At 36.8% G+C, this 25,123-nt stretch overlaps 1 protein-coding gene across 1 annotated transcript in view; it reads right to left on the reverse strand.

Moving 5' to 3' along the window:
• LOC140236988 (uncharacterized) overlaps positions 1–23,437 on the reverse strand; it is a 154,417-nt gene extending 130,980 nt beyond the window's left edge. The window contains exon 1 of the mRNA XM_072316967.1: positions 23,141–23,437. Coding sequence (XP_072173068.1) covers positions 23,141–23,163 — 23 coding nt within the window. The 5' untranslated portion in view covers positions 23,164–23,437. The remainder of the gene's footprint in view (positions 1–23,140) is intronic.
• Positions 23,438–25,123: the final 1,686 nt, after the last annotated feature.

The following is a 25,123-nucleotide window of genomic DNA, read 5'->3' on the forward strand; positions in this document are numbered from 1 at the left end:
TTCTATCTAATACAATAACTTTGTCCACCAGCATGATCAACCACCCTTCCCAGGCATATGAATGTATTATCTATATGTCACGGTATGGTATGAAACTCTTTCCACAGAAGGAAAAAAAGAAAAGTTTGCTCAGCATATTTGCATGTAAAAATGGATTTAAAACTCATATACACTGTAGGCCTATTAAATTGTCTTTTTGATGATAATGCTTGATAGAATTCTGAATGATCTTGCAGCAAAAACAAAATAAAGAAAATGGCATAATATCTGGACCAGGCATCATATTACAAGTGGGAAAAAATGGAAAGTGCAGATATACAGGTCAATATACAGTATGTTTTACAATATGGCATTTCAATATCCTGATTTCCAAGTATCCGTAAAGGTATCGTTTTCACAGGAAAAGAGAAAGTTTGACCTGATTTGTGACCCATTTTACAATGTCTTCCCTTTCCTAGTCCTTTACTTCCACATCCGTTTTTTTTTCCAAGCTTCTAAGTAAATCATGATATTACCAAATTACCTTTAAAATATTTCTGATCTGTCCACTTGTTTATTTTTCACTCTGTCTCTCTCTTTGAGTTCTAAATGACCCTATTATTCATCTCTCTTTTTTTTTTCTCACATGTTGTGGTAAACCTGTATCAATAGAAGAATTAAATTTATATGTGACCCGCCACGACAAAAGGATCCGAAAGTCACTGACAGCGTGCCAGTACAGTGTCGCAGCGATCGTTAACGGCCCGTTAACGATCGCCCCAACACTGTACAGGCATGCTAACCTCGAAACATTGAACTGCACATTACTTGAATATGAGACCGTTCTGAAGCAAATAATTTTCAAACAACAATAGATATATAATGTACTCTGAAATGAATCCCACAAGGATTGGAACAATCATCCCCCAGCATTCCCACTGATTCCCACTGATCAGTTACTACCCATCCCCTTTAAAGTCAGATCATCAGAATCGGTTAAAACCATCAAATTCCTGTTTTCAGCATACTTTTGTAGTCTAATGTTTCGTCTATCATCTGCCCAAAATTTGAAGCTAAATGATCAAACGAAAGGCAAGAAATTAGCATTTCTCTGGGCCATGATTTTCCAGCTTTCAACAGAACAGAGAAGTGTCCAAAGATTTGGATTGTAGAATCCGCCCTTAGCAACGAGAGAGTGATCTTATTGGTCAGTGTGTGACATTCTGGTTACTGAATGGTTGTGCATAGACCGCTGGAGCTCAGCTTGAGTGAACATCGGGGAGGTTGCTAGGGGCATATCTTCTATTGTCCAGAGGTGTAAACTGTCTTAACCCCCCCCCCCCCCCCCCCCCCGCTTTGATCACGATTGCGTTGGAAGGAAAACTTTGAAGGCGATTTTCTTGAAATGCTGATTTCCTAGACCACTTGAAGTGCTTTCATAAAATCATTGATATCTCTGCAACTGAGTACTTGTATGAGTAGTGTCATACATGAAATTGAAGCAGAAGAGTACGGGAATAATGTTATGTCATCTTAAGAGAATCAACCTCCCCTGACTTTCGGATCTTTTGGTAGCGAGTCACATATGATACGTTCCTCTGACTTCAAGTAAACATATGTATGATAATGGGAATACACTGCTTTTCTCCCTAATGTATAAATCGTACCTTATCCGAGTACTCATTTCCTTTATATTAATACAAACAACACCCACAATCTGCTATTTCAGTTGCTACTTTTAATACTGTCAACATCTTGAAAAATCAAAAATAAAATAAAACAAAAAATCTTGAAATACCAACACATGATCATAACAAATTTTGTGATATGGCCAAACATTTTGATGTACTAAATCGGATATCCTGGCAGGCGTGGCCAAATGGGGAAGACAGGATGATACCACATTTGGAAGAGGGTTGGAGGGGGGAAAGAGGAGGAGTAAAAACAGAAAATCCCGTGGTATGTTTGCTTCTGGAGGGCAAGCACCAATTTATCTGGCTGGCCCACATTATGTGTTTTTTGAAGACCAGGGGTATGTCTCTTCTTCTACAGGTACCATACTGGGACCCTGCTTATACCAAGGGGTCCTACCTCCTCGCTTATACTTGGTCCTGACAGATTCGAACAATACTAGCCGAGGGAGGAATGCGATTGGAAGAGGTAGCCTGCTGCTTTAAGGTTAATTTCCTCTAGACGCTGGAGGAATGTGATCTAGAGCCCCTGTCTGAGGTTACATTACACCTGACCTTCGGACCTGGAGCAGGGAGCTAGGAGGAGGTATCTAGACTCAATTTCCCAAATTCCAAGCAAACCTGCTGAGAATAGATCGTTATACTTAAACCTTGTCTCCTACCTGACTTCTCAATTTCTCTCTCTTTCTCTATCTATCTATCTCTTATACTCCATCCCACTATCTATCTGTCCATTTAACTTGTAAAGTTCAATGCCATTTCTTTCAACAAATAGAGTGAAAATCACACAAACAGGATGGTAGGAGTCTCATTTAAAACTTGCATATCACATTTGAGAGTTACAGCTTTTTTGAAGTTTCACATGTTTCCCATGACTGTGACATTGGTCATGATGACATATTATGCAAATTACATGGGGTGATGACACCTCTGTCTCCCAAGTTTTCCCACTGACCTGCACATAAATCTCCACTAACTTTGATTCTGTTTTTAATGTAACTGATAACATATTAAACTATGATGCATCCTTCACATCAAACTTATGCTATGCTGTAATGACCAAACATACTGAGTTTTAAGGAAAATGGGGTTGTGGTCACTGAATAATTATTTTTCTAAAAAGTGAAATGATTTTGATGGGTCTTCTCTGTAAAACTCAAGGGAGTTTCATTTTTATTTCATGATATTCAAGAAAACATACAAAACTGTAAAAAAAAAAAATCTATAACTTTATCTCTTTAGCACTTTTCATGAATCTTCTACCATTATGTCTAATTTCATTTTACTATACCCAGGTCATTTGGAACATAGTGTGCCATAGCAGATTACATTAAAGACTTTAAAAATATATATTAGGCCTACTGTTAGTCTTGGAGGCAACTAATGACAGCCAAGTTCCAATTGAAGGTATACATTCAGGGAGGTGGGTTCCACCTCCCTGGTACATTCATGTGGATACAGTCATGAATTGGATCAAAATCTTTATGCATTTACAAGATATATGTATATGTATTTTTGTTCAATGATCTGCTATTCAATAGATACACATAGCAGTATTGGATGACATAGTTTAACAGATTTTTTCCTGATTTTTTTTTTATACCATTTTACAAATAAAATGAAACATTATTCAATTTAAATCATCAAAACAAAAAATGGCAATTTTTTTTTCACTCTTCACATTGGACATCAAACTATATGAAAACAGTTAGTATTCTAGCAATTTATCTTACATATTACTATTGTGTACCATACAAACTGCACGTTAGTAAAGTGTATAATTCACATATTCTACACTAACTTTCATTGAGTTTCCATTTTTCCATTTTTATCATTCTGTTCTATATGTTGTACTGAAATGAATCACTCTAAACCTGAACTGAAATCCAGCCTTTCTATATTTTCCTAGCCATAAGTTATTAGCTAAAAAAAAAAGAGAGAGAGAGAAAGAAATAAGAAATAAGCCTCACTTTGAACAGTCACTATTGTGTGGCTTTTTGAATCAGTATAGTTGCCACATTTCAATGTCAACTTCATTTGTCTGCATGTGCTGAAATAAAACATATTCTTGGAAGTGAAAATATGGCTGTGCAAATATTGTATACTTACTCTTTCTGCAAACTCATTCATATTACTGACTTTACACTCACAATTCTCTGCTCATTTTATGATTCTTTTTTTTTCTTTTATATACATCTATGCTTGTGTTTATTCACAAGTTAAGCAGCAGAATGGCTGGCAAAGTTTGCATCTATGAGAAAAGTGACTACAAGTTTCGAATGAAACACTGGGCCTTAAAAGTGTAGAATCAACAAAAGTCACAATCATACAAACAAAATAGCACAATAACAATCGCGATCCAAATACTAAGATTTTTTTATGCCCTTCAGACAGACAGAAACATTCTACTAATTGCTGATCACAATAATCTGTTGACCAAACTGCACATGCTAGAAATCTACCATAATGGTGACCCTTGCCCCTGTGTTCGTGAACTGTCGTGATGTCTTTTTTGAATGACGGAACAAAAAATCTGAAGAATTTTTTTTCTCCAGAGCTCACATACATGCTATGCTGCAAATTGTCACACTATTTCATTAATCATCGTGATGATTCCAAAATAACCACAAATTTCTTGGGATTTGGATCGTGACGCTGATCATGCTATTCAGTGGGCTTTTTATATCCACACTGGCAAAAATCTCAAGATATGGATTTTAATCTGCTAATTCACATCTATAAAAGAAAATTTACCCGAAAAAATCATCAATGATATAAGATAAAAATCAAAGAGCAATAGATCAGTATCAAATCATACCAAGGATATCTGTCAAATGAAATGAATGGTGTTCTAGTTCAATGGTAAATAAATCATGTAAGAGGGCATCTTCCATGTGCCTATGATACTGGTTGGCTTTGTGTTACAAGGACTATGATACAAGAGCATAGTTATCATTTCTGATTTGCTTTGTACACAAAATGACCAAAAAGACTATAATTTTCCTCACCTCCACTGACATTTAAAAATGGCGTGTCCTTGATAAATCTGGAGCAAAAATCAGAGGAGGTACTGTTTCTTTCAAGAATGATTTAAATAGGTGGCATTCCTTTTGTGCCATAACGTTTCAGCGATTTTTAAGCAAGCAACCCTCACGATTTCTTCAACAATACAGTTCAACAACAGTCCCCACAAGAACACCACAGTCACTTGAACTCCCTGACATTCGAAGGGCAATGACATTTTTAATATCTGTTATATCGGCTATCAAATTTTGCTTTATTACTCCTGTTTAGGATAGCTTTCTCCCCAGGGTACATTTCCCTCCCAACAAAGTAAGGCCGACTAGAACACATTCAGACTGATGTAGTGTCTGGCCCAGTGAATAAATCACCCGGAATCTTTCATTATTACCAGACAAGGTAGTAAATTAAAGATGAAGAGCTTTTTCTCCCCTTTAAAAAACCTAGGTTGATGTGATGCTTTCATTCTCTTTTTATATTTTTTTCTTTTGTTCTTTTATTTAGAAACCTGAGAATCAATATGAAGAAAGGTACAAAAAAAAAAAAAAACTTCAGAGGAACAAGGGGCATGGGCCTGGCACTTCCTACCCCACCCTGGGAACCACTTAGTTTATCAACAGAGGGTCTTCCATGCTAGCCTTCCCTCAAGGCTGTTGGGTATTTCCTTTCCTTTCTCCACCCCAATCAGCACATGCCCATGCAAATGAGCAGAATTTCCTTTCACCAATCTTTAGCTTAGGCAATTTCCACGCTAGCCTCACTTCAAGGCTGTGCAGGCTGCATCCCTTCCCACCCCCCCCCCCCCCATCCAAAAACCCACATTCACACATGTGAATTATCTGTTTCTGCATCGAGATAGAAAAAATCTACACAAATTTGCCAACATTCACTCAAAGCACAAGATGTCACTAAACCTCAAATAAAAAACTTTGATCCTTTAAACTGCACATGTACCTTAACAATAACAGTCATCAGAGTATGCAGACCTACTTGTATGTAGATTATATATGTAGCAAGATGCATTATGGGATTTTTTTTTTTTTTTAATATGGTCTTCATGTACTGTTTACACAAGCTGCACAGGGCAAATTATCCCAAGAGTTGTTGTTGTTGTTGTTGTTTTTATCAAACTGGACAGATTTTTCACAATGCAATGAGTATCATTTGGATGGCCATTTGTATGTGTGTGTGTGTGTCCACACACAAGAATAAACAGTTTTTGTATCTCACTGCAAAGACTGACTTTCAAAAAAACATTAAGTTCGGGTGTGTGGAAATGGGCCTTATACAATGAGCTGGAGTAATGACTGAGTACTTCAATGGGTTCCAAGGTCAGCTTTGATGGCCTATTTACCTGCTAGCTACAGCACTTACCAAATCTTACATGATAAACAATGAAATTTGTATAAAGTTTTAAAGTATAGTTCAGTTCCAGGTTTGGCGGACACCTGTAGGTGAATTTGGTGTTAGTTTAAATATCATGAAATAAAAAACATGGTAAGAAGATGGCTACTTTATGTACACCTACATGCATCAGTTACTCAGAATTATTCAAATGTTGAAGCTTTCCTTGCAAGGAAGGTAGATCATTGCATTGCTTCTGATTTCACCTTTAGAGTGAAAGTTTTGGGAATACTGCGACTTAATTATTCATCACTTTAATACTGATATACATACACACTGAAAACTAAAAGAAAACTAAAAACTTTGAAGAAATCACAAAAAACAAAAACCTAAACTTCGAAGTAATGTCTGGCAAGGCATTTCGGTATGATGCACCCTTCATGCCGACATCGGGGTAATTTTGTAGTCTGCAAAGCTGATTGACTGATGCACATTTGAAATTAGGGGGAACACGTTTCTGCAATACCAAAGTCAGGGAAGCCATAATGGCACGCATGGCACAATCAATTGTACATGTCGATGCGAGATGGCAGTGAATTTACGATGTCAACTCTACTTAATCAAGCACGGCCCACATGTCTTGGAAGAAAAACGGGAAAAAAAAGAAGAGTCAAAAGGAGGATGAAAAGTTGAGGAGGAAGGAGGAGGGGATGGGGTGGGGAGGAGGGGGGGAGGGGTAGGAGGGGGAAGAGGAGGAACCCAGATCTTGTATGCATGAAATGAGCTCTCTCTCTCACCGTGTCCCTCAATTACATTCACAGACATTTGGGCAGGAACCAAGTTTAACAAGGCAAATCCACTCTGGTCATGGATGTGCAAGCAACATGCCCTGCATAGCAATCCACTCAAAAAAGTCATGGAGATGGCGACAGTCGGACATCTCTGACAGAGTGAGACGCAAACACACCATAACAAAAAATAAAATGAAATAGAAAGAAAGCAGAAAAAGAAAATATGAAAAACAAGTAAATGTGGGAGGCATAAGGGAGAACGGAAAGGAAGGGAATAAGAGAGAACAAAGTAAATGCAAATGGAAATGGAATGTTTGCCTCCGGAAAAAAAAAAAATTCAAAGTACTTTTTTTGTTTGCATCTTCAATTCTTATCGATTGCCCCCCTGCGTTTTGGGCACAATCCATGATGTAAATATCCTCAACTTATACCACGCCTGGAGGAATATGCAGAGGATTCAAACAAAATACACATCCCCATACCCCATGGGCTGACCTCCTTTCTGACGGGTAAAGTATTGAAGTCACTGTCCACCCCCTCCCTCTCCCCCACCCCACCCCCACCCCCTCTCCTTCTCCATTTCTATCTCGCTCTCTCCCTCTCTCTACTTATCTATCTTTCTTTCTCTGAGACGTTTTCTTCTTTCAGTTTTATTAAAAGGAAAGACATATGATAAAATTCCACATTCCTTCTTCACCTTTGAAAGTAGGTACATTTATGACTGTATCTTGTTTGTATAAAGAAATTAGTTGAATTACTTTCTATCAACTCAATCTCTTAAAACACTATTCAATAGCTACAGGTTGTACATACAAATATATCGTCGATGGGGTGACAAGACCTCGTATCTCAAAAATGTCAAAAAAAAAATTTTTTGGCTTAATGGTCAAATAATGAGTCAAGTGATGTCTTTGCCAAATCCCAACTGTTTTACTCCAAAAATGAAGCCACCGTGACATGTCAAAGGAAAGGCTATCCCATTCACTACAGTGCTTTGGCCGCCATGTTTTTTTGCTCTCCTGAACATTTGTCATTTTTGAGATACGAGGTCTTGTCACCCCAGCGACGAATTATGCATTTTTCAAGTGTCACCTCCCTTTCTCTCTCTTACAGAGTTCCGCACATAACTACCTCAATCCAATCTGAAAATTGGGTGTACAATATCTCATTTTTTCCTCATGAATGTTCATTATTAACAGTTCATGAATATCAACTTTGAAACTTCATTTACAATAGTTCCTCCATATCATCGACAGGTCTACTCTTATATGATGCATGCTTGCCTATGGTATCACTGCATGTGGATCTAAATTCCAAAAAGGCTTACAATGCACGTGCCTTCACTATAAGCTAGAGAGGCATGCATTGTGAAAAAATGGGAAGAAAGCAACAATTGGAGTATCAAATGCAACAGCTCTGTTTTACAGAGTAAAAGGTAGTCCTCCTAGTCTTTTACACAATCTTTTCTTTTTTTAAATTTTTTCTTTTTGTCCAAGTCAGTTATGATGATAAATAGGATAAAAAAAGAATATGCATATTTGAGCAGATCATTGAAGCATTTCTGTTCACCACTGATGATATCCAAATCACAATCCAAACAACACTTTGCTCTACTTCTACCGCTAGTCGATATTCTGCGAAGCTTGAAGCCAACGTGTGATGGTGTGAAAGTGCCATGCTATCAAGGTAAACAACAACTGAGCCATCAAAGTTACGGGGGATTTGTTTGGTCTTTATTTTTTTTTCTTCATCTGGATTGATTTCCAACCATCGCTAGAGCAGCACATGACTCCCTGTTTGCATGGCATTTTGTGATTCACAGCGTTGGAATGCACTATTGTAACAGGCATCGACAGCAGTGCTTAAGGTAGCATAAGGGACACACGCTCCCTACTTTAACAGCAGGGACGGTTTAGTCCTCAGGGTTTTTTTTCTTTTGTTTTTGCCGTTTTTCTGACAGTTCAGTTGCAGTTTAGCTCACAATTTTTCTGACAGAGGAAAATGTGACAGCACATACCTTCAAACCATTTGATTTAATCTGTTGGTCGTCGAGTTGGATGCTACAGTTCATTATCCGATACTGTTAACACAGCATCTTTTGGTCCAGTCAACGAAGGGTTTTGGTGAATGTGTAATCATTTTGGTTATCTCTTTCTTTCTGCTGCATTTGATTATATTCATTTAAAATGAAATAACCACAAAAGTTGTTTTGGGTTTTTTTATGATGATTAACCTAATGGGCACTAGAAAATCATAGAAAAAATGTGATAATGAACTTATGACAAAATTGGAACATTTGTGGCATGCTTTTCAGGTATTCTTTTACCCTAACCCCACCACTTACTGTTAAATAATGAAATTTGAGAAAAAGAAAGAAAGAAAGAGATATCATTATGATTAACAAATATTCCCTAAAGTTCATCACCTTTGTCTCAGTTAAGTAGTAAGCAAACTTTGACAGAAAAATGCTGAGCACTGTCTTATCACTCTACTGTTTTTGCCATTTCTTGTGCATGTAATGATACCTATAATTTCCAACATGACTGAGGTAGATTTCTATCTATTTCATGATATCCACACGAAAACAATAAATAAGCAAGAAACAGGAATGGTGGGAATTTCTGCAATCTGTGACAGAAAAGCTGATGAACCCTTTAATTATAATCAATAATGATTACGGACAAAATTTTGACCTACATTTCTGGCTCTGGCTTGGGAATTCATAGTTGTCATGCAGCATTGTCTAATTCATCACACATGTTTTGTGTTTGCCTATCTTCCTTCTTTTTTTTTTTTTTTCTCAGAACCATTATAAATTTGTCTATGTGAACTAACATATGGGTCTATCAGTTAAGCTCATCATTTTTTGATGATTCATGTCTATCATAAGTGTTGTACATGTGGATATACTCTCACACACAAGCATATATATATGTATCATAGAGAGATAGATAGTAGAGAGAGGATATAGAAACAGAGAGATAGATAACACACACACACACACACACACACACACACAATAGAGAGAAAGAGAGAGAGAGAGAGAGATAGTAGAAGGAGGAGAGAGATATAGAGAAATAGATTAACACTCATACACACATTGTACATACATGTACAGTACATGTCCATAAAAATTGCCAATGGCATTTTCAAGTGTTTTAATGTTACAACATAAGGTTAAATGAAACATAGGCAAGGTAAACATGCTGTAGGGTTTTATCAATGTTACTGAAACTCTAACACGACAACTCTCTTTCACTGCAGAACATGGTTTGAATTAAAGGGAAGGTAAACCCAAAGAGCAATGTGGATTGAGTGAAAGCAGCAACATTAGTAGAACACATCAGTGAAGGTTTGAGAAAAATCGGACAATCGATGCAAAAGTTATGAATTTTTAAAGTTTTGGTGTTGGAACCGCTGGATGAGGAGACTACTAGAGGATATGACGTATGAGTGGACAACAATACAAAGAAAATATAAAGGATATTCAACAAAAATTCACTTTTCTAGAATTATGAAAGAGCAGTGGACCAACCGCTTTCAGAAAGCAGGGGGAATAATTGCTACCCTTAACATATGTCAATATCAAATTGATGGAATTTGTAATTTTCATGAAAAATGGATTTTTGTAGTATTTTCTTTATATTTTCTTGATATTGTAGTCCACTCATACGTCATAACCTCTAGTAGTCTCCTCATCCAGCGGTTCCAACACCAAAACTTAAAAAATTCATAACTTTTGCATCGATTGTCCGATTTTCTTCAAACTTTCACTGATGTGTTCTACTAATGTTGCTGCTTTCACTCAATCCACATTGTTCTTGGGGTTTATCTTCCCTTTAAAGAGTTCCAGTTTTCAAACCACCAAAGATAATCTTCCATTTTTTTTTTCATATTCTATCAGAAATGACAACTTTCTCTGTATTTGCTCTTATTCACTTAGATTGCATACAGTGATTTCTAATTTCTACAAAGTGACATTTTGGAAATCAATACGCAGATTTTAGCCATTTTATCATATATAGTTTGAACTGACATGTTTGATCACTTGAACTAGGTTGTTAGTTTGCACTACAAACAGCCTACCTTCTCTGAAGAACCTCTTGTTCTCCTCATCTCAGAGCTTCTCCCCCACCCCCCCCCCCACCCCCACGGGTTGCCAATCACACTTACCTCCAAAAATAAAGAACCAAGACGTAATTCTCTTCCATTTCCAACACCAAAATATTTCTAAATTCAGAACTGTGGTTGACTACTGACTGAAGTAAGAGATGTAGACGAGAAGCAGGGTGCACGTGGATATCATCTACTGCAACAGGCTAACCTTTCTCATCTTCATTTTTCTGTGTTCAGAAATGGAGCTTTAATTCACTTACAGGGGTTCTACTCTTTTTTAACATACTATGACAAGGCTTGATAAAGTTTATGACATCTGCACTATAATTTTATGCACACACACAAACAAGCACACACACAAACAAGCACACACACACATAAACACATAAAACACACAGAAGAAGCAAATACACAGTAGGCTGTTCCTAACAATTAAAGAGGATTAACCTCACCTTAAAACTTACACAAAAGGGCTTTTTACACTTGTAAATTTTTGCTTAGCCCTGGACCAATGGTGGGGCTAAGGGGGGGGGGGGGGGGGGCCTTAGCGTAATTATGAATATTCATGTGGTTTGGAAAGTCCGGGGCTAAGAAATACGAGTGTAAAAAGGTCAGTTTTCTCCTTAGCCCCGGACAAGAGATAGTACGGGACTAATTGGCGAGTGTAAACAGCTGAAAAATTGGTACGGGACTAACGATAGTCCTGGGTGAGAGAAAGTCCGGGGTTAAGAAACACAAGTGTAAAAAGCCCTATACTGTATCTGTTATGAGAGATCTTAGTCTTCAAGCATTTTAAATTCTGAATTGGATCTTAAACTTGTGGCTTTAAATGTAGAGCAATTCAACCTCAAATTCAGGATGACTGCAACCCCTTGTGTGCTTTAAGTGCCAATTGGCAAAAAAAAAATAGCATTGTACATCCTGTACATAATGTCCAATGTCCCTGACACAATAAGGGTTAACAAATAGGGCAAAATCAAATGTACAGATTAGTAGAAGACTATCAAATAGGATAAATCAAGTTAAGGATGGATTAATATTGCACTTTAACATTTTTTTTTTTTTTTGGGGGGGGGTTTAATATTTCAAATCTATACTTTCTTCATAACAATCCACTGATGCCGCATGAAAATTGTGGTCAGATTGTGAATATGTATTCATTTCTACATGATTGTATTCGTACAAGTACACAAGTAAGTGCTGGTAAATCAAACCTTCCCTATTCTGAATAAATACTCTATATCAGTGGCCTAAATAAATCTATACCTATTTATGCAAAGTCACTGAGTGTTCAAACTACACATATGTTGCACTGGACTGCATTCTGAATACACACATGAACAAAAAGAAAGACTGCAGGTGTGCATATGAAGTAAAGTACACAGAGCAATGTACAGCACAATAAAGGTACAATGAAACCTCTATCAGTATCATTTCGTTCTCTTGCATCCTTTCAAATAATTCCACTCCCCCCCCCCCTCCCGCCACCGCCACCCCACCACCACACTATAGACAGTGCACTGTTCATTTGACTTTCAGATGAACTTTTAAATCCTGACCTACTCAAACATTCATAATGGGTCCCATATTGCCACCCTAACAGACCCCTCCCCTCCCCCACCCCTCTCCTTTATCTTGGATTGTGTATTGATGAGTTGACTGTCAGATGAACTTTTAATTCCTGACCTACTCAAACATTTATCATGGGGTCAGACAAAGCGTCCGCCCTCAAAAACAGGAAACCCTTTCTCTAGCTTGTCTTTCATTGCTTGCCCAACCAAAGATGGCTGACCAAACCACATTGACATATCATCTAATAGAGCACGTGGCAGGCCATATCCATTGCTAACGAGATGTAAATATAATAACAAAAAAGAAAAGAAAAGAAAGACAGCCTATATGCTACAAACAGGATTAGGATTGCACTGCCTGCCCACAGAATTTCCCCACTAGTCATAAATGTACACTCACAATAACAGCAGACTCTCAGACTCCAAAAGAATAATGAAAAAAAAAAATGTTTACATGCCCACACACAAGCTGCAAGAGAGAGAAAAAAAAATCCTTCTCATTAAATTCAGTTTGCTGTGTCATACCATTTGAGGTATTTTCCATCAACAAATGTCCGCAAATAAAATGACACACTTTAGATGAATGCAATGTAACATATTCCAATAACACTTGTTTCACACTTGGTGGTTTAATTCTTTCTCTTGATATAACAGTAGATGCAGTAATGTATCTCTCCCAGTAATACAAATGCATTTTGGATCTAAACACGGGTGGTGGTGGGTGGGGGGTCAAAAGACATTTGAATTACATTCTGTTTGTTTCTTTGTTCAGAAAAGGTTCTGAAACCCTTCCACGTGTGTGTGTGTGTGTGTGTTTGTGTGTGTGTGTGTGTGTGCGTGCGTGTGTGTGTGTGTGTGTGTTTGTTTCAGGTACAGGATGTCAAAAGGAAAAGAGAGAGAAAAAAAGCTCAAGTCCTGTCCATCTGGACAAGGAATCACGAGGAGGAAGCAAAAGCTAGGGAAGTGTAAATAGTGCTTTCACTGCCTTTTGAGGCACACTGGGGTCAATCTACTTTGTACCAGCACTAAAAACTTGGGCCAGAGAGAGAAAGAAAAAGAGCACGAGACCGAGAGAGGGAGAGAGAAAGAGAATGAGGGATAAGAAAAGGGTTAAAAATTAAAGAGCACACTTGAAAGAGGATATAGTTTCAAGGGAAGAAGAGGCGAAGCTATGTGATATACTGTATGATATATAATACAGGGCTCGACGTTAGCAGTGCCCCAGTGGCCCGGGCCACTAAAAATTGATGTGTGGCCATCAAACTTTCAAAAAGGCTATCTTTTGGTGGCCCAATCGGGCAACTGAGATTCTAAATGGATTGTTACTGTATGTTTCCTTTTATTTTTCAGGTCACCAAACTTTCAAATTTAAAGAATTTAAAGATTCGAAGTGGATTGTTGTTTCTTTAAAGATTTGAAGTGGATTGTTGTTTCCTTTTATTTTTCTTCTCATATTCTTCGGGTCATCAAACTTTCAAATTCATAGATATTAGTGGCCAAAAATGGGCCACTAAAAAAGTTAGTGTTGAGCTCTGATACAAGAGAAAAAAATCCCAGAGAGTGAAATGAACATGAAAACAATATAATATGCATGGAAAATAACGAGGTAAAGGGAACTCTATGCAAAGCTTACTCAGAAAACATGAGGCATTACAGGGGAATTTACCCCAAACATAAACACATCAGTATAGTAAGGCACATCAGTGATATTTGAAGGAAACTGAACAATCCTTTCAGAAGTTACAGTTTTTTTAAACTTCTTGTTAAATCCATTTGCCAACACTGCTGGAAAAGAAGGCAAGACCAGTCTTTGATCTCAAAGATGTGGAATGACATAGAGAGAATACAAAGGGAACTCCACAAAGATTTTATTTTGAAAGGAAAGTACGACTAGTTTCTGAAATTTGTTTAGGGTATGATTATTCTTCCTGCCTTCTGAAGAAGGTATTAAATTCAGTGTGTTCTTTCATAGTGTTTGAAATATGAAAATATGTGGAATTCTCTTCATATTTTCTTCATACCATTCTCTTACTGTGACATCATGATTTGTTGCAGTCTGCTTTTCAAGGAATGATAGCACAAGGTTTGGACCAAAACTTTAAAAATCTGTAATCTTTTTAACAGATTGTCTGACTTTCCTTGGTAACTTCACTAAAGCATTCTATACTCAAATGTCTACCTTCCCTGAATCCGGATATAAAGGTGGGGTAAATTCCCATATAACAACATATTGACTCAGATCAGTTCCTTTTTAGAATATGTATCCATTTCAGTCACAAAAACTATTAAGATAAATACATGAAAAATCACCATTAGTTCGATCATAATCTTACACCGATTTGTGTAGGAGTAACTGGAGACCAAAAGGCATATACATGTATGAAATCTTTAAAATTCAAGATCTGAAATATGTAAAGTAAAATCAATGTTTTGTAAGCATTACATGTGTTACTCAAAACAAGAAATAAATGCTATATTTGCATACAAGAATTGCACAATATGACAAGTGTAAAAACAAATTCACAGAAATGATTATAGTGACACACACAGAGTACATTAATGGTCAAAATATCATGGCAAATAGTAACTGGATCAGGGAACTGAAGAGGAAGACTGAATTACATTTACAATGGTGGAAGACAACATCTCTCATTTATTTATTCATTTATTTATTTATTTATATATCTATCTATTTATCTATCTACTTATTTGTATATATCTTTATCTATTTATCTATCTATATATTTCTATTTCTATTTCTATTTATTCATCTATTTATTCATTAATTCATTTATGGAGAGAGAAATCAAACTTTTATTGTATCTATGACCAATAATCTAAAAAAGGCACAGAGCATTTATGGTATCACAATTCATGCCCTCTAAATTTGCACATAGTGTTGATGCAGAATTGTTGCTTAGAGAGTGCTTTCACTCTAATAGGAGACCAAGAATCTTTTCTGAAATTGTCCCACAACTATGTTGCACAAAGGAAATTAATTTAAAAGATGAAGCATATACAGTGTAAGCCACCGTACTGTATTTCCATTGGTCCCATGAATGCTGGAAATGGTCTCGTTCACAAAATGATGCTGAATGCATTATAACATGCATCCTTTTTTCCTTCATTTTGTGTGTGTGGCTTATATTATATACACATAGAAAAAATATTGAATGTGTGTTACATGTCACACAAGGAAATATCCAAAGTACCAAAATATTTAGATGTTCTAATTAAGTTTTATGTCAAGGCTTTTTTTTTTTCATTCATTTTTCTTTTTGTATCTTCATTATTTTTTGTTTTGTTTTCTTCTTGGTAGTAACGTCACAGCACAGCATTTAAGGCACATTTTCATTAAAAATGTACCATTTGAAGTACTCAAAACATTGCATAAATAATAGTGTTTTGCGCAGACAAATCAACTAGTTATTCACTACCCACCTATGCTGCTGATGTTACAGTATCAATGTTATAGAAAAGAGAGAGAGAGAAAGAAAGAGAGTTTCACAGTTTACTTCCTTTTGCATTGTATGTGGGTGTCTGAGTTTTGTTGTTGTCTTTGTTTCTACCATTTTTTTTTTCTTCATGACAGGAAAACCAGAATCGATCCAGTTTATGCTGTCGGTATGTCGGTGAACAATATAGCCATCCTTGACTACAATATCAGGTGGAGCACAGACATTAGCAAAAGTTCGTACTCTGTGACTAAATCCAACTATATTTAGAAATGCATTTACGAATAACAGGTAAAAATAACCCAACTTGGGCAAAAATAATGACTTTGAGGATTGTGACAGTTATTGCATTGAATATCCAGTTTCACTCTTTAATATTGGGAGGGTTGGAGGTTAATATACAACACCAGATTTAGTAGCCAAACGTATATCAAGAGACTATGAATATCCGAGCAATATATGAAAATTCTTTCTGCAGTGCCAATCACATGTGTCGCGAGCGCAGCAACGAGAGAGAGCCATTTGTTCTCTGGGGCCCTGAGCTAAGCAGGGAGGTCAGTTAAATTACCTGATGATAGGCCCTCGTAGATCAACGTGCCGTGAATCAGTGGTGACACGGGCATCAACTCACTCAGAGGGAGGATTACGAATATGTCAGCGATTTGATGATTTAATGACAAGCGAGTCTGCTGACGTACAGCAGCCCGTAGAGAGTGTACGCAACACATTTATACGAACTCTGAGGATGAGGCAGGAGACACTCTAATGATTTGCGAGGAGGAAGAAGAAAAATCTGGCAGAGCGAAAGCGGCATGCGTCAGACGGATTCTCACCGACATAGTTACAGTTTTAACCATACTCTTCCCCAGTATGTACGTGATCATACCCTTTCTTCACAAACAGTTGTTGTAAACATTTTTGCCAAAGAGAAGAAGTGGGTGCACTGAAGTTTGTTGTTGTTGTTGTTGTTTCAATAGACGAGAGGACACAATGATTTCTGCTTTGAAACTGATTAGCATTGATAATATATGATACGAGGCATTATATAGTTCGGCTCTTCCTCCACTCTGAGTATAGCTCAAATATGTGTGCGAATTCAAGGAAACATATAAGCCTATCTCCCTAAACTATAGCTCAAAAAGCACTTTTGTTCTCCGAAGAAGACTTGAAGAAAGAGATGGAGACAGAAAGAAAGAGAAAGTAATACTACCAGAACACTTTCTGTGGAATATCAGAGAGAAATAGACCTATATATATTTCTCCTACTATTAGTAGTTCCAGGAAAATGTCGGCAGATGGTCAAAAAGAAAAAAAGCTGAATTGAATCTGGCGTATCCGGTCCGTTGCACACATGATCTTGTGGGGTGTGTGTGTTGGGGGGGGGGGGGGTAGCTCTCTCTTTTTTTTTTAATGAGGTGTGTTTCTTCTCTTCCTCATTTGTGAGTTTCATCAGAGAGATTTATTAAGATTTGGGGTCATTACATGACCAGCAGGCAGCAAAGCAGCTGCTCTCCATCCTGTACACATTGGAGCATTTATTACTCATTTTAATACATGAATTATTCAGACTCTGTAACAACCCCATTCTTGCTACAGAGTGCAAAACATGGATGTGCATGATTACTGCAAAATGATCGGCTTGTATTTTCTCTTTACCTAATACCGGAATCGAAATAATGAACAATCATGTGAAAACTAATAGGCTCATTAGCTTTATGATTCATGGTAAGGAACTTATGTTTCATCGTAAAGTTGAAAGTACTTTATCTCACCAAATATACTCTGCCAAAGATATTGTTTGGGTGGGGGGGGGGGGGTGAAGGAGACAAAGAAAGAGAAGAAACATCATGCTTAGCATATTTCCCTGAGCTCTGAAAATCTGATGTCAACTCAGTTTGTTGATAGACACATTTGCAACAACTATGCGCTTGAAGTAAGTATGTGTCAGCCTATGAATGTGATTGATCTACTATGAAAACAATGCAATATTGACTTCGAAATGTTCCGACAAGTCAAGGCCATTGTATATACGTGAGGCTTATCCCCGTGTTTGCTCTTCATGGAAAGGGAGCACAGCCTCCACTGTGTTTGGCAAGTCTGGCTCCCTGAAATGGAGAAACCACTGGGCCGTGAATGGAGAACTCCGTGACCCTTGAACTGAGCTCTCCTTAGACTTGATTACAGACCCTAGCCTCTATCGACCAGTGTCAAAGGATTAAAGCACCACCATATCAACCCTGTGGCTAAGTGACTGTCATTTGATGATGACCAGCTGTAATATACCCCTACTACTTTCATATACTGACCACTGTTATTCCAACCATGATCTGATAAGTTAATATCAAACATCTAAAAGCAAGACTACGCTCTGCTCAATTTCCATGCACCTGTAACTACCAGTGGAGGATGTATGGTACTGTATGATCCCTCAGCACAGTACAAAGGACCCGGCATACATCCAGCCACAGTACAGCGGCTTCATAGGGTGTTTCTTCTCTGTCTGCAAAGCCTACCATGAAATTTTGATCAATCCAGGAATTCTGATCGCATGAAAAGTGGGACCTCACCTTCTAATTGCACTTTCCTTCCTGTGAACATTTGTACATGCAGATCCAATGGCAAGGCAACAGTTTGTGTGTGACTTAGAGCACCAAATATGTTTACTGACTCCCTGGTATGCTGTTACAAAGTCAAGTTCACACGGGTTCTCCTATGTGTATGTACAGGAACGACAAATTTATAACTAATTCACAATGGGGAATATTTTAGTGGAAAGCCCCAAATGATTTTGGAAAATCCATGGAATGGGTATTACATTCCTTCCAATGGTATTTGACACAGAAAATGAGAAGAATCACTAAAATAAGACATCTTCATTTTTTTTTTTACATTTACTTAAACGCCATATATTTAGTGAGTGTAAATTTTCGCAAATTGGGACTTTCTGTTGATTTTGCAAGTGGTTAAATTTATGATCGTAGAGTACAGTACTGAAGGAGAATGTACTTTGTATACGTGCATGTCACATTCATATCAAGATCAGAATCAATATTTTCATGTGTCTTTAAATTCACGAATAGCCATTGACTCATGAAATTTGCAAAAGTAAAAACCTCATGAAATATCGAGAGTATACAGTAAGACATGAAATTGATTCATATCACAATGACTCAGTCTTCATGATATCAAAAGTATTTCTCTCATATGCATGCTGAGAGGCTGTGAAGTATGTTTACAGACATAATAATTGACAGGACAAGCAATGTTCCTCAAAACTCTCTGTATTACTGCAAAGGAGACTGATTGAAGCTCATAGACTCACATATTGCAAATATATCCTATTTCTCATAAATGTAATGTAGATTATGTACTTGTCAACATCATGTGACAAAACATTTTGTCTTGAATGGACTATATTCCATGAGCACAAGTTCTCTGAAATGAAAACAATTTGATAAATGTGATAATGCTTAGCAAAATATCTCAGATAATTTGATGTTTGAACATCTGTGTCATGCTGGAAAAATAAAGAGCAGTTAAGTCTGTCTTGAAACTTTATGCCAAATTGATGTGTTTTTGCTATTTGTTGTTTGATAAGAAAAGACCCTAGATGTTTTGACTTTTCTTTAAGATATAGATACAATCTGCTCTGCAAGTATATCTTAGAACATTTTAGAGCATTTAATTCAAGAATATAAAATTCATGTCCAAAGTAATTGTGAAGAAAAAAGAAAAAAAAATAAATTCACTAAATTTACATGGTTACAGTGAAGTGAAGTCACTTCATACTTTTAAAAGGACTGCAGGTACAATGTATTTTTGTAAGTCTAGCTAATCATTGGTACATCACTTTTAATCATGGAGCTACTGGCTGTCTCTCACTCTCTCGCAAAGCTTACTTTGCGATTTTGATTCTCATATGTTTGGAGACATCTCACTTCATAATGGTCTTATATCAGTAACAAATCAATGTCTAGATTGGAAAAAAAAAACTGTGATTAAATGGCTCTGAAAAATAATATCACTCCTTGAATACTGCAATCATTTTCTGTGGAAGTATTAAATACATGTACATACAGATGGTTTAGACTTCAAAAAAAAAACTTGAGTTCTCGCAGGAATGTTATAAATACTTGCCATGTGTGAAACTGTAACTGTGCCCATGTCACTTTCATTTTGCTATTTGAAAACTTTCTTTAATCTAATATCTCCACGAAGAATCATCCATTGAGAAAAAAAGCATGTCATCAATAAATGCAGCATAATCGCAATCAAAAGATCTTTGCATGAACACTTGAGTGGCATTCACACTGATTACAAATCGCCAGATTTGTATTGCAATCCATATCTTAAGATTATTGCCAGTGCAGACATAAAAATCTCACTAAATACTATGACCAGCATCGTGATCCAAATCCCAAGAAAATTTGTGACTATTTCAGAATTAATCCAGATTACTTGAGAAATAGCATAATAATATGCAATGCAGTGAGTGTCTGAATGCTGGATCAAATGATCTCTAGATTTTTTTATCCCATCATTCAAAGCACACATCACAACAGTGCACAAACACAGAGGTAAGGGTCATCATTTTGGTAGATTTTAGGGATGCACATTTTGATTTGTATTGCAATCCATATCTTAAGATTATTGCCAGTGCAGACATAAAAATCTCACTAAATACTATGACCAGCATCGTGATCCAAATCCCAAGAAAATTTGTGACTATTTCAGAATTAATCCAGATTACTTGAGAAATAGCATAATAATATGCAATGCAGTGAGTGTCTGAATGCTGGATCAAATGATCTCTAGATCTTTTTATCCCATCATTCAAAGCACACATCACAACAGTGCACAAACACAGAGGTAAGGGTCATCATTTTGGTAGATTTTAGGGATGCACATTTTGATTGACATACTTTTGCGATTGGTAATTAGCAGAATATATCTGTTATTAAAATCTGAATCCCAACAAAACTCAGTATTTGGATTGCGATCAACATCCCGCTAGTTTACCTGTGTGACTGATACTATGAACCACTCTACAGAAGACTGTAACATTGTGAGTTCAGTCCAGCACTTTAAATTTGCAATTCACTGACAAGAATTGTAATAAACCTCACATTCAGTATTATCCATATGAAATAAAACGAATCTTACATCAGATGTTTTGTTTTGAAAATATAAGTTGTTTTTTTTCTAACATCATTACACTTCCCAATTAAAATAGACCCCCTTCTAAACCCTTCTCAATCTTCAATTGATGACCAAAATCATATTACTTTAATATTCAGTCCATTATTTTTATTTAGTAATAAAGCACCAATGAACCAATAATATACTCACGATTCCTGAGACTTTGCAATCATGTGTAAGTTATGACAAATTCTGACTGTTACAGTACAAAAATGACACAAGATAGGTGTTGTTTTACAGCTTTTATACAGTTAGCAAGGTGATTGTGCACTTGAAATATTAAGCTTAATAAAAAAAAAGTAGAGCTTGAAGGAAGACAGTCTGCTATTTTACATGAGTACAAGGTCTACTGACCTACTTCCTTCGACAAAACTGTGTTTAGCGCTGCTTTACATTCTCAACAGAAACCGCTCACATACTGTATACCGGTACTAACATTGCAAGAAACACTTCCCATAAAGCTGAGGCTGCTCGTCCAAACCAGCCGACTCCATACAAATTAGTTTAAATGTTGGCACAATATAAGTCTTTCTGACCTTAATGTTTAACCTTAACATGACCTTAACTTTCTTTAAATGCATATTTCACAGAAAGGTTTGATACATTGGGAACTTTATCATGAGAACATGGACAAGTTATACATGTATATGTCTAGAACACAAGTACACCGGAGAGGCTTTACCCATACACACAAGAGAATTATTCTGAGCTTCCAAGTTTGATGAAATACCAACATTATATTTGTTTGTAGCTATTTTAAAACTATGCCTATTTTAAAATATGTCATGCCTTGCACTGTTTAGTATATTACTATTGTACATAATTGTGAATGATTACTCTATCATATGTACATACTCATACACTAATGTTTATTTGTATAACATATGCACATAAACTTATGGTTTGTGAGAATGAAGCAAAAGATCAAATGATTTCGACTCATCCCTAATGAAATATCTCACGGGCAATAAAACTTACAGTGAGGACAACAAATATCAACTCTTCTTTCCTTAAAATGTTGATATTTATTGTCTATAAACTGATATCTGATTTCAACTGCAGGGTCACTTACGTTGTACTTATTATGATAGGGTCGTATATATATATATATATATATATCACAATAAGTACAATGTACAGTATTAAAGTTGTACTTATGATAATATATATATATATATCATATGTTTATATACGACATATTTTTCATCTGAAAGAGACTGGTATTGCAGGGAATTCTATCAATATCACTTTACTAAAACTGGTCATAATAGGATAATGATGTGGCTAACCTAAAATTATATGTCTCATTTTATTTGCTCATAATGCAAAATGTGCTTACCTCAGAACCATACAGGCCTGATACAGCAGCAGACATATCAAAGGTATCGAAGTTTACTCAGTACAGGGCCTACCAATGCTCCAATATCAACCCCTCCATTGTTTGGCTACTTTGGGTTCACCACCAGCAAAGAAGCCATGTTTGTTTATCATAGTCTAGATTGTGTATAATCTGTCACTAATCTCACATGTGTGGACTAATTGTTCACATAATCTCATTAGATTGCTGTGCTTTAACTTTGGGCATTTAAATGCAGGTCTAGGTCAGCAATCATTTTGTTACATAACATCACATGGGCAGCGTGTAGCTGTACATAGTGTCCATTTTTTGCGCAGACATACGACCAACACTGCACTTGGGGTGGTACACAGAATGAATGTCGCAGGATGAGCGAAGTCGGTGTTACGTAACAACCAGCCAGACAGCGAGGCGCGCCAGACAGTGGAAGCGACAGTGTATAAACTTATGAGGACACGAGCAGTCTGCCCCGCTTCTGAAGGACAATGCAAGCACGGGCTCTCCCGTTCGAGCCTCAATCGCCGATCGGCTTAGAACTGAACACTGAATGCTGTCTGCATTTCTAAGCGCAGGTCAAAGTTACATTGGTGCTGTGGTGGGGGAAAAATAAACTTACCGTTTCTCCTTTTGGATCGGCATTTTGCACTCCACTTTCCCTCCTCCGATTCATTTGCTACGAAAGTTAAAATCCAGTAAGAAAGCTTGCAGTCTCTGTGTCAGATAGGGTTTCTCAAGTGGTAGAATATAGGGCTCACGAACGATCAGTTCGGTGTTTACTTCACGTTCCGTGCTAGAAGGTCGGCCATTTTGCGTGGTAACCTACGAGGCGACGTCATTCGACTGGGTTATTCCATCATTACGATCGCTAGGTAGTGCTGCGAGCGCTTTCTCACGACCAGTCGCGCCAGCTCCGTTTGAGTAGTGATATGGTATACAGATCCACTCTCCTCAAACCGTTCTGCTCGCAAACGGAACAGCGTTGCAAAGCGATAAATCATATGCACGCATTTCAACGTCGCTATAAAGCTAACTAATGCAACAGCGGTATATGATATAACGCCACCAACCTTCGCGAATGCAAGATTATCTTATTATTTTGTAATTGCAGTGTGTTCTCCCTCGACTTAAAATTTCGAAATATCTGTCATTGATGTCAGCCTTGGCAACAAGGTCACACAAAAGGCATTTGTCGTTTTCATTTAGCAGGTGGATTGTTCATGAAGTCAAGTAAAACAAAACGATACCCGTTGTTGTATTACTTTATTAGGCAAACTAATAGCAAAATTGATATGCTTTTAGCGCAAATCACTTTATGCAGTGCAGTATATTACAGAGGCGATGTGTAAAGAATTTTGCACCACCCCAAGCGGAAATTCGAAGAAAATGATATGGAAGAAAAACGCTTAATCATTCACGGAAACTTTCAACCCCTTACTCCGCATTTCAAAACCTTTGCAATAAACATACAATTTCCCTTTATTATAAAACTTATTTGTGATCTTTAAAAGATAAAATAATGATAATGATAACGTCATAACCATTATCTTTCAATTTCGGGTTTGAATACTGGAGATTAGCTACTATAAATGTACGACGAGAGAGAAAAAACAAACAAACAAACACGCGGCTGTTTTACTCAGTGAAGTTTCGGAGTGATTGTCCACCCATATTATTTCATCGCATATCCTTTATAATATGAATAATTATATTAAAGCTCGCACTCACGCTAACGTTTTCAAACCATGTTGCAAGCACAATCTTCAGTCACTATATAGGCCCTACTGGACACGCGATTCATTTTTTTTTTTTTGGCGTCGTCTATATGCACTCGCAAAGATTCGGTTTCGGTGAATACTGAATATTGTTTCGATTCCTCTGTAATGCCTCTTGTAAGATACCACGATATAGAGCCCGATATGTGCACGTCTCTTTTAAAAGATGAAATAAAATGTCTTTCTTTTCTATTATAATGTACGTGTTGTCGCTTTATTTCATGTCAAGTGATGCCATTGTTCATCTGCTTTACAACCATTATGATTTAATGTCTCTTTCTTCAGCTCTTTTCTTGCAAGTTTGGATTTCACACTGCGTGAATACACGTTCAAAATTATTATATAAGATAGTAATACGCACATTCTTTATACCCCCTCTCTCCCTCTCTCTCTCTCTCTCTCTCTCTTCCTTGCAATTACAGAACATAACGTTTTGGTTGCTCAAATTATGAAAAAGTAACTGAATGACTTGTTTTTCTCAATGTAGATGTTATTTCGTGTTTCTCACACTTTTTTTTCCAAATGTATGATCATGCTACTGTAGTGTACTATAAAGTATTTTTTTTTTTTTATTTAGTTACCGGTTTAAGGTTTCTCAGGCTTTGGATAATTCCTCCCCCCCCCCCCCCCCGCACATACACACACACACACACACACAAACACATTTTTTTTTTTTTTGCTGATTAGTATGTTAGTAAGGTATTTTGTTGTGTTTACTTTAATATTAATATGTCGACTGCAAGTCACTTTTGTTTTATAACGATTTTATACCCATGACTGTGTAAGTTTATATTTTGCATTTGCATTGTTTTATTTAGATTGTAAAT

Source organism: Diadema setosum, chromosome 1 (assembly GCF_964275005.1).
Source record: "Diadema setosum chromosome 1, eeDiaSeto1, whole genome shotgun sequence".
In the NCBI taxonomy this organism is placed as follows: domain Eukaryota; kingdom Metazoa; phylum Echinodermata; class Echinoidea; order Diadematoida; family Diadematidae; genus Diadema; species Diadema setosum.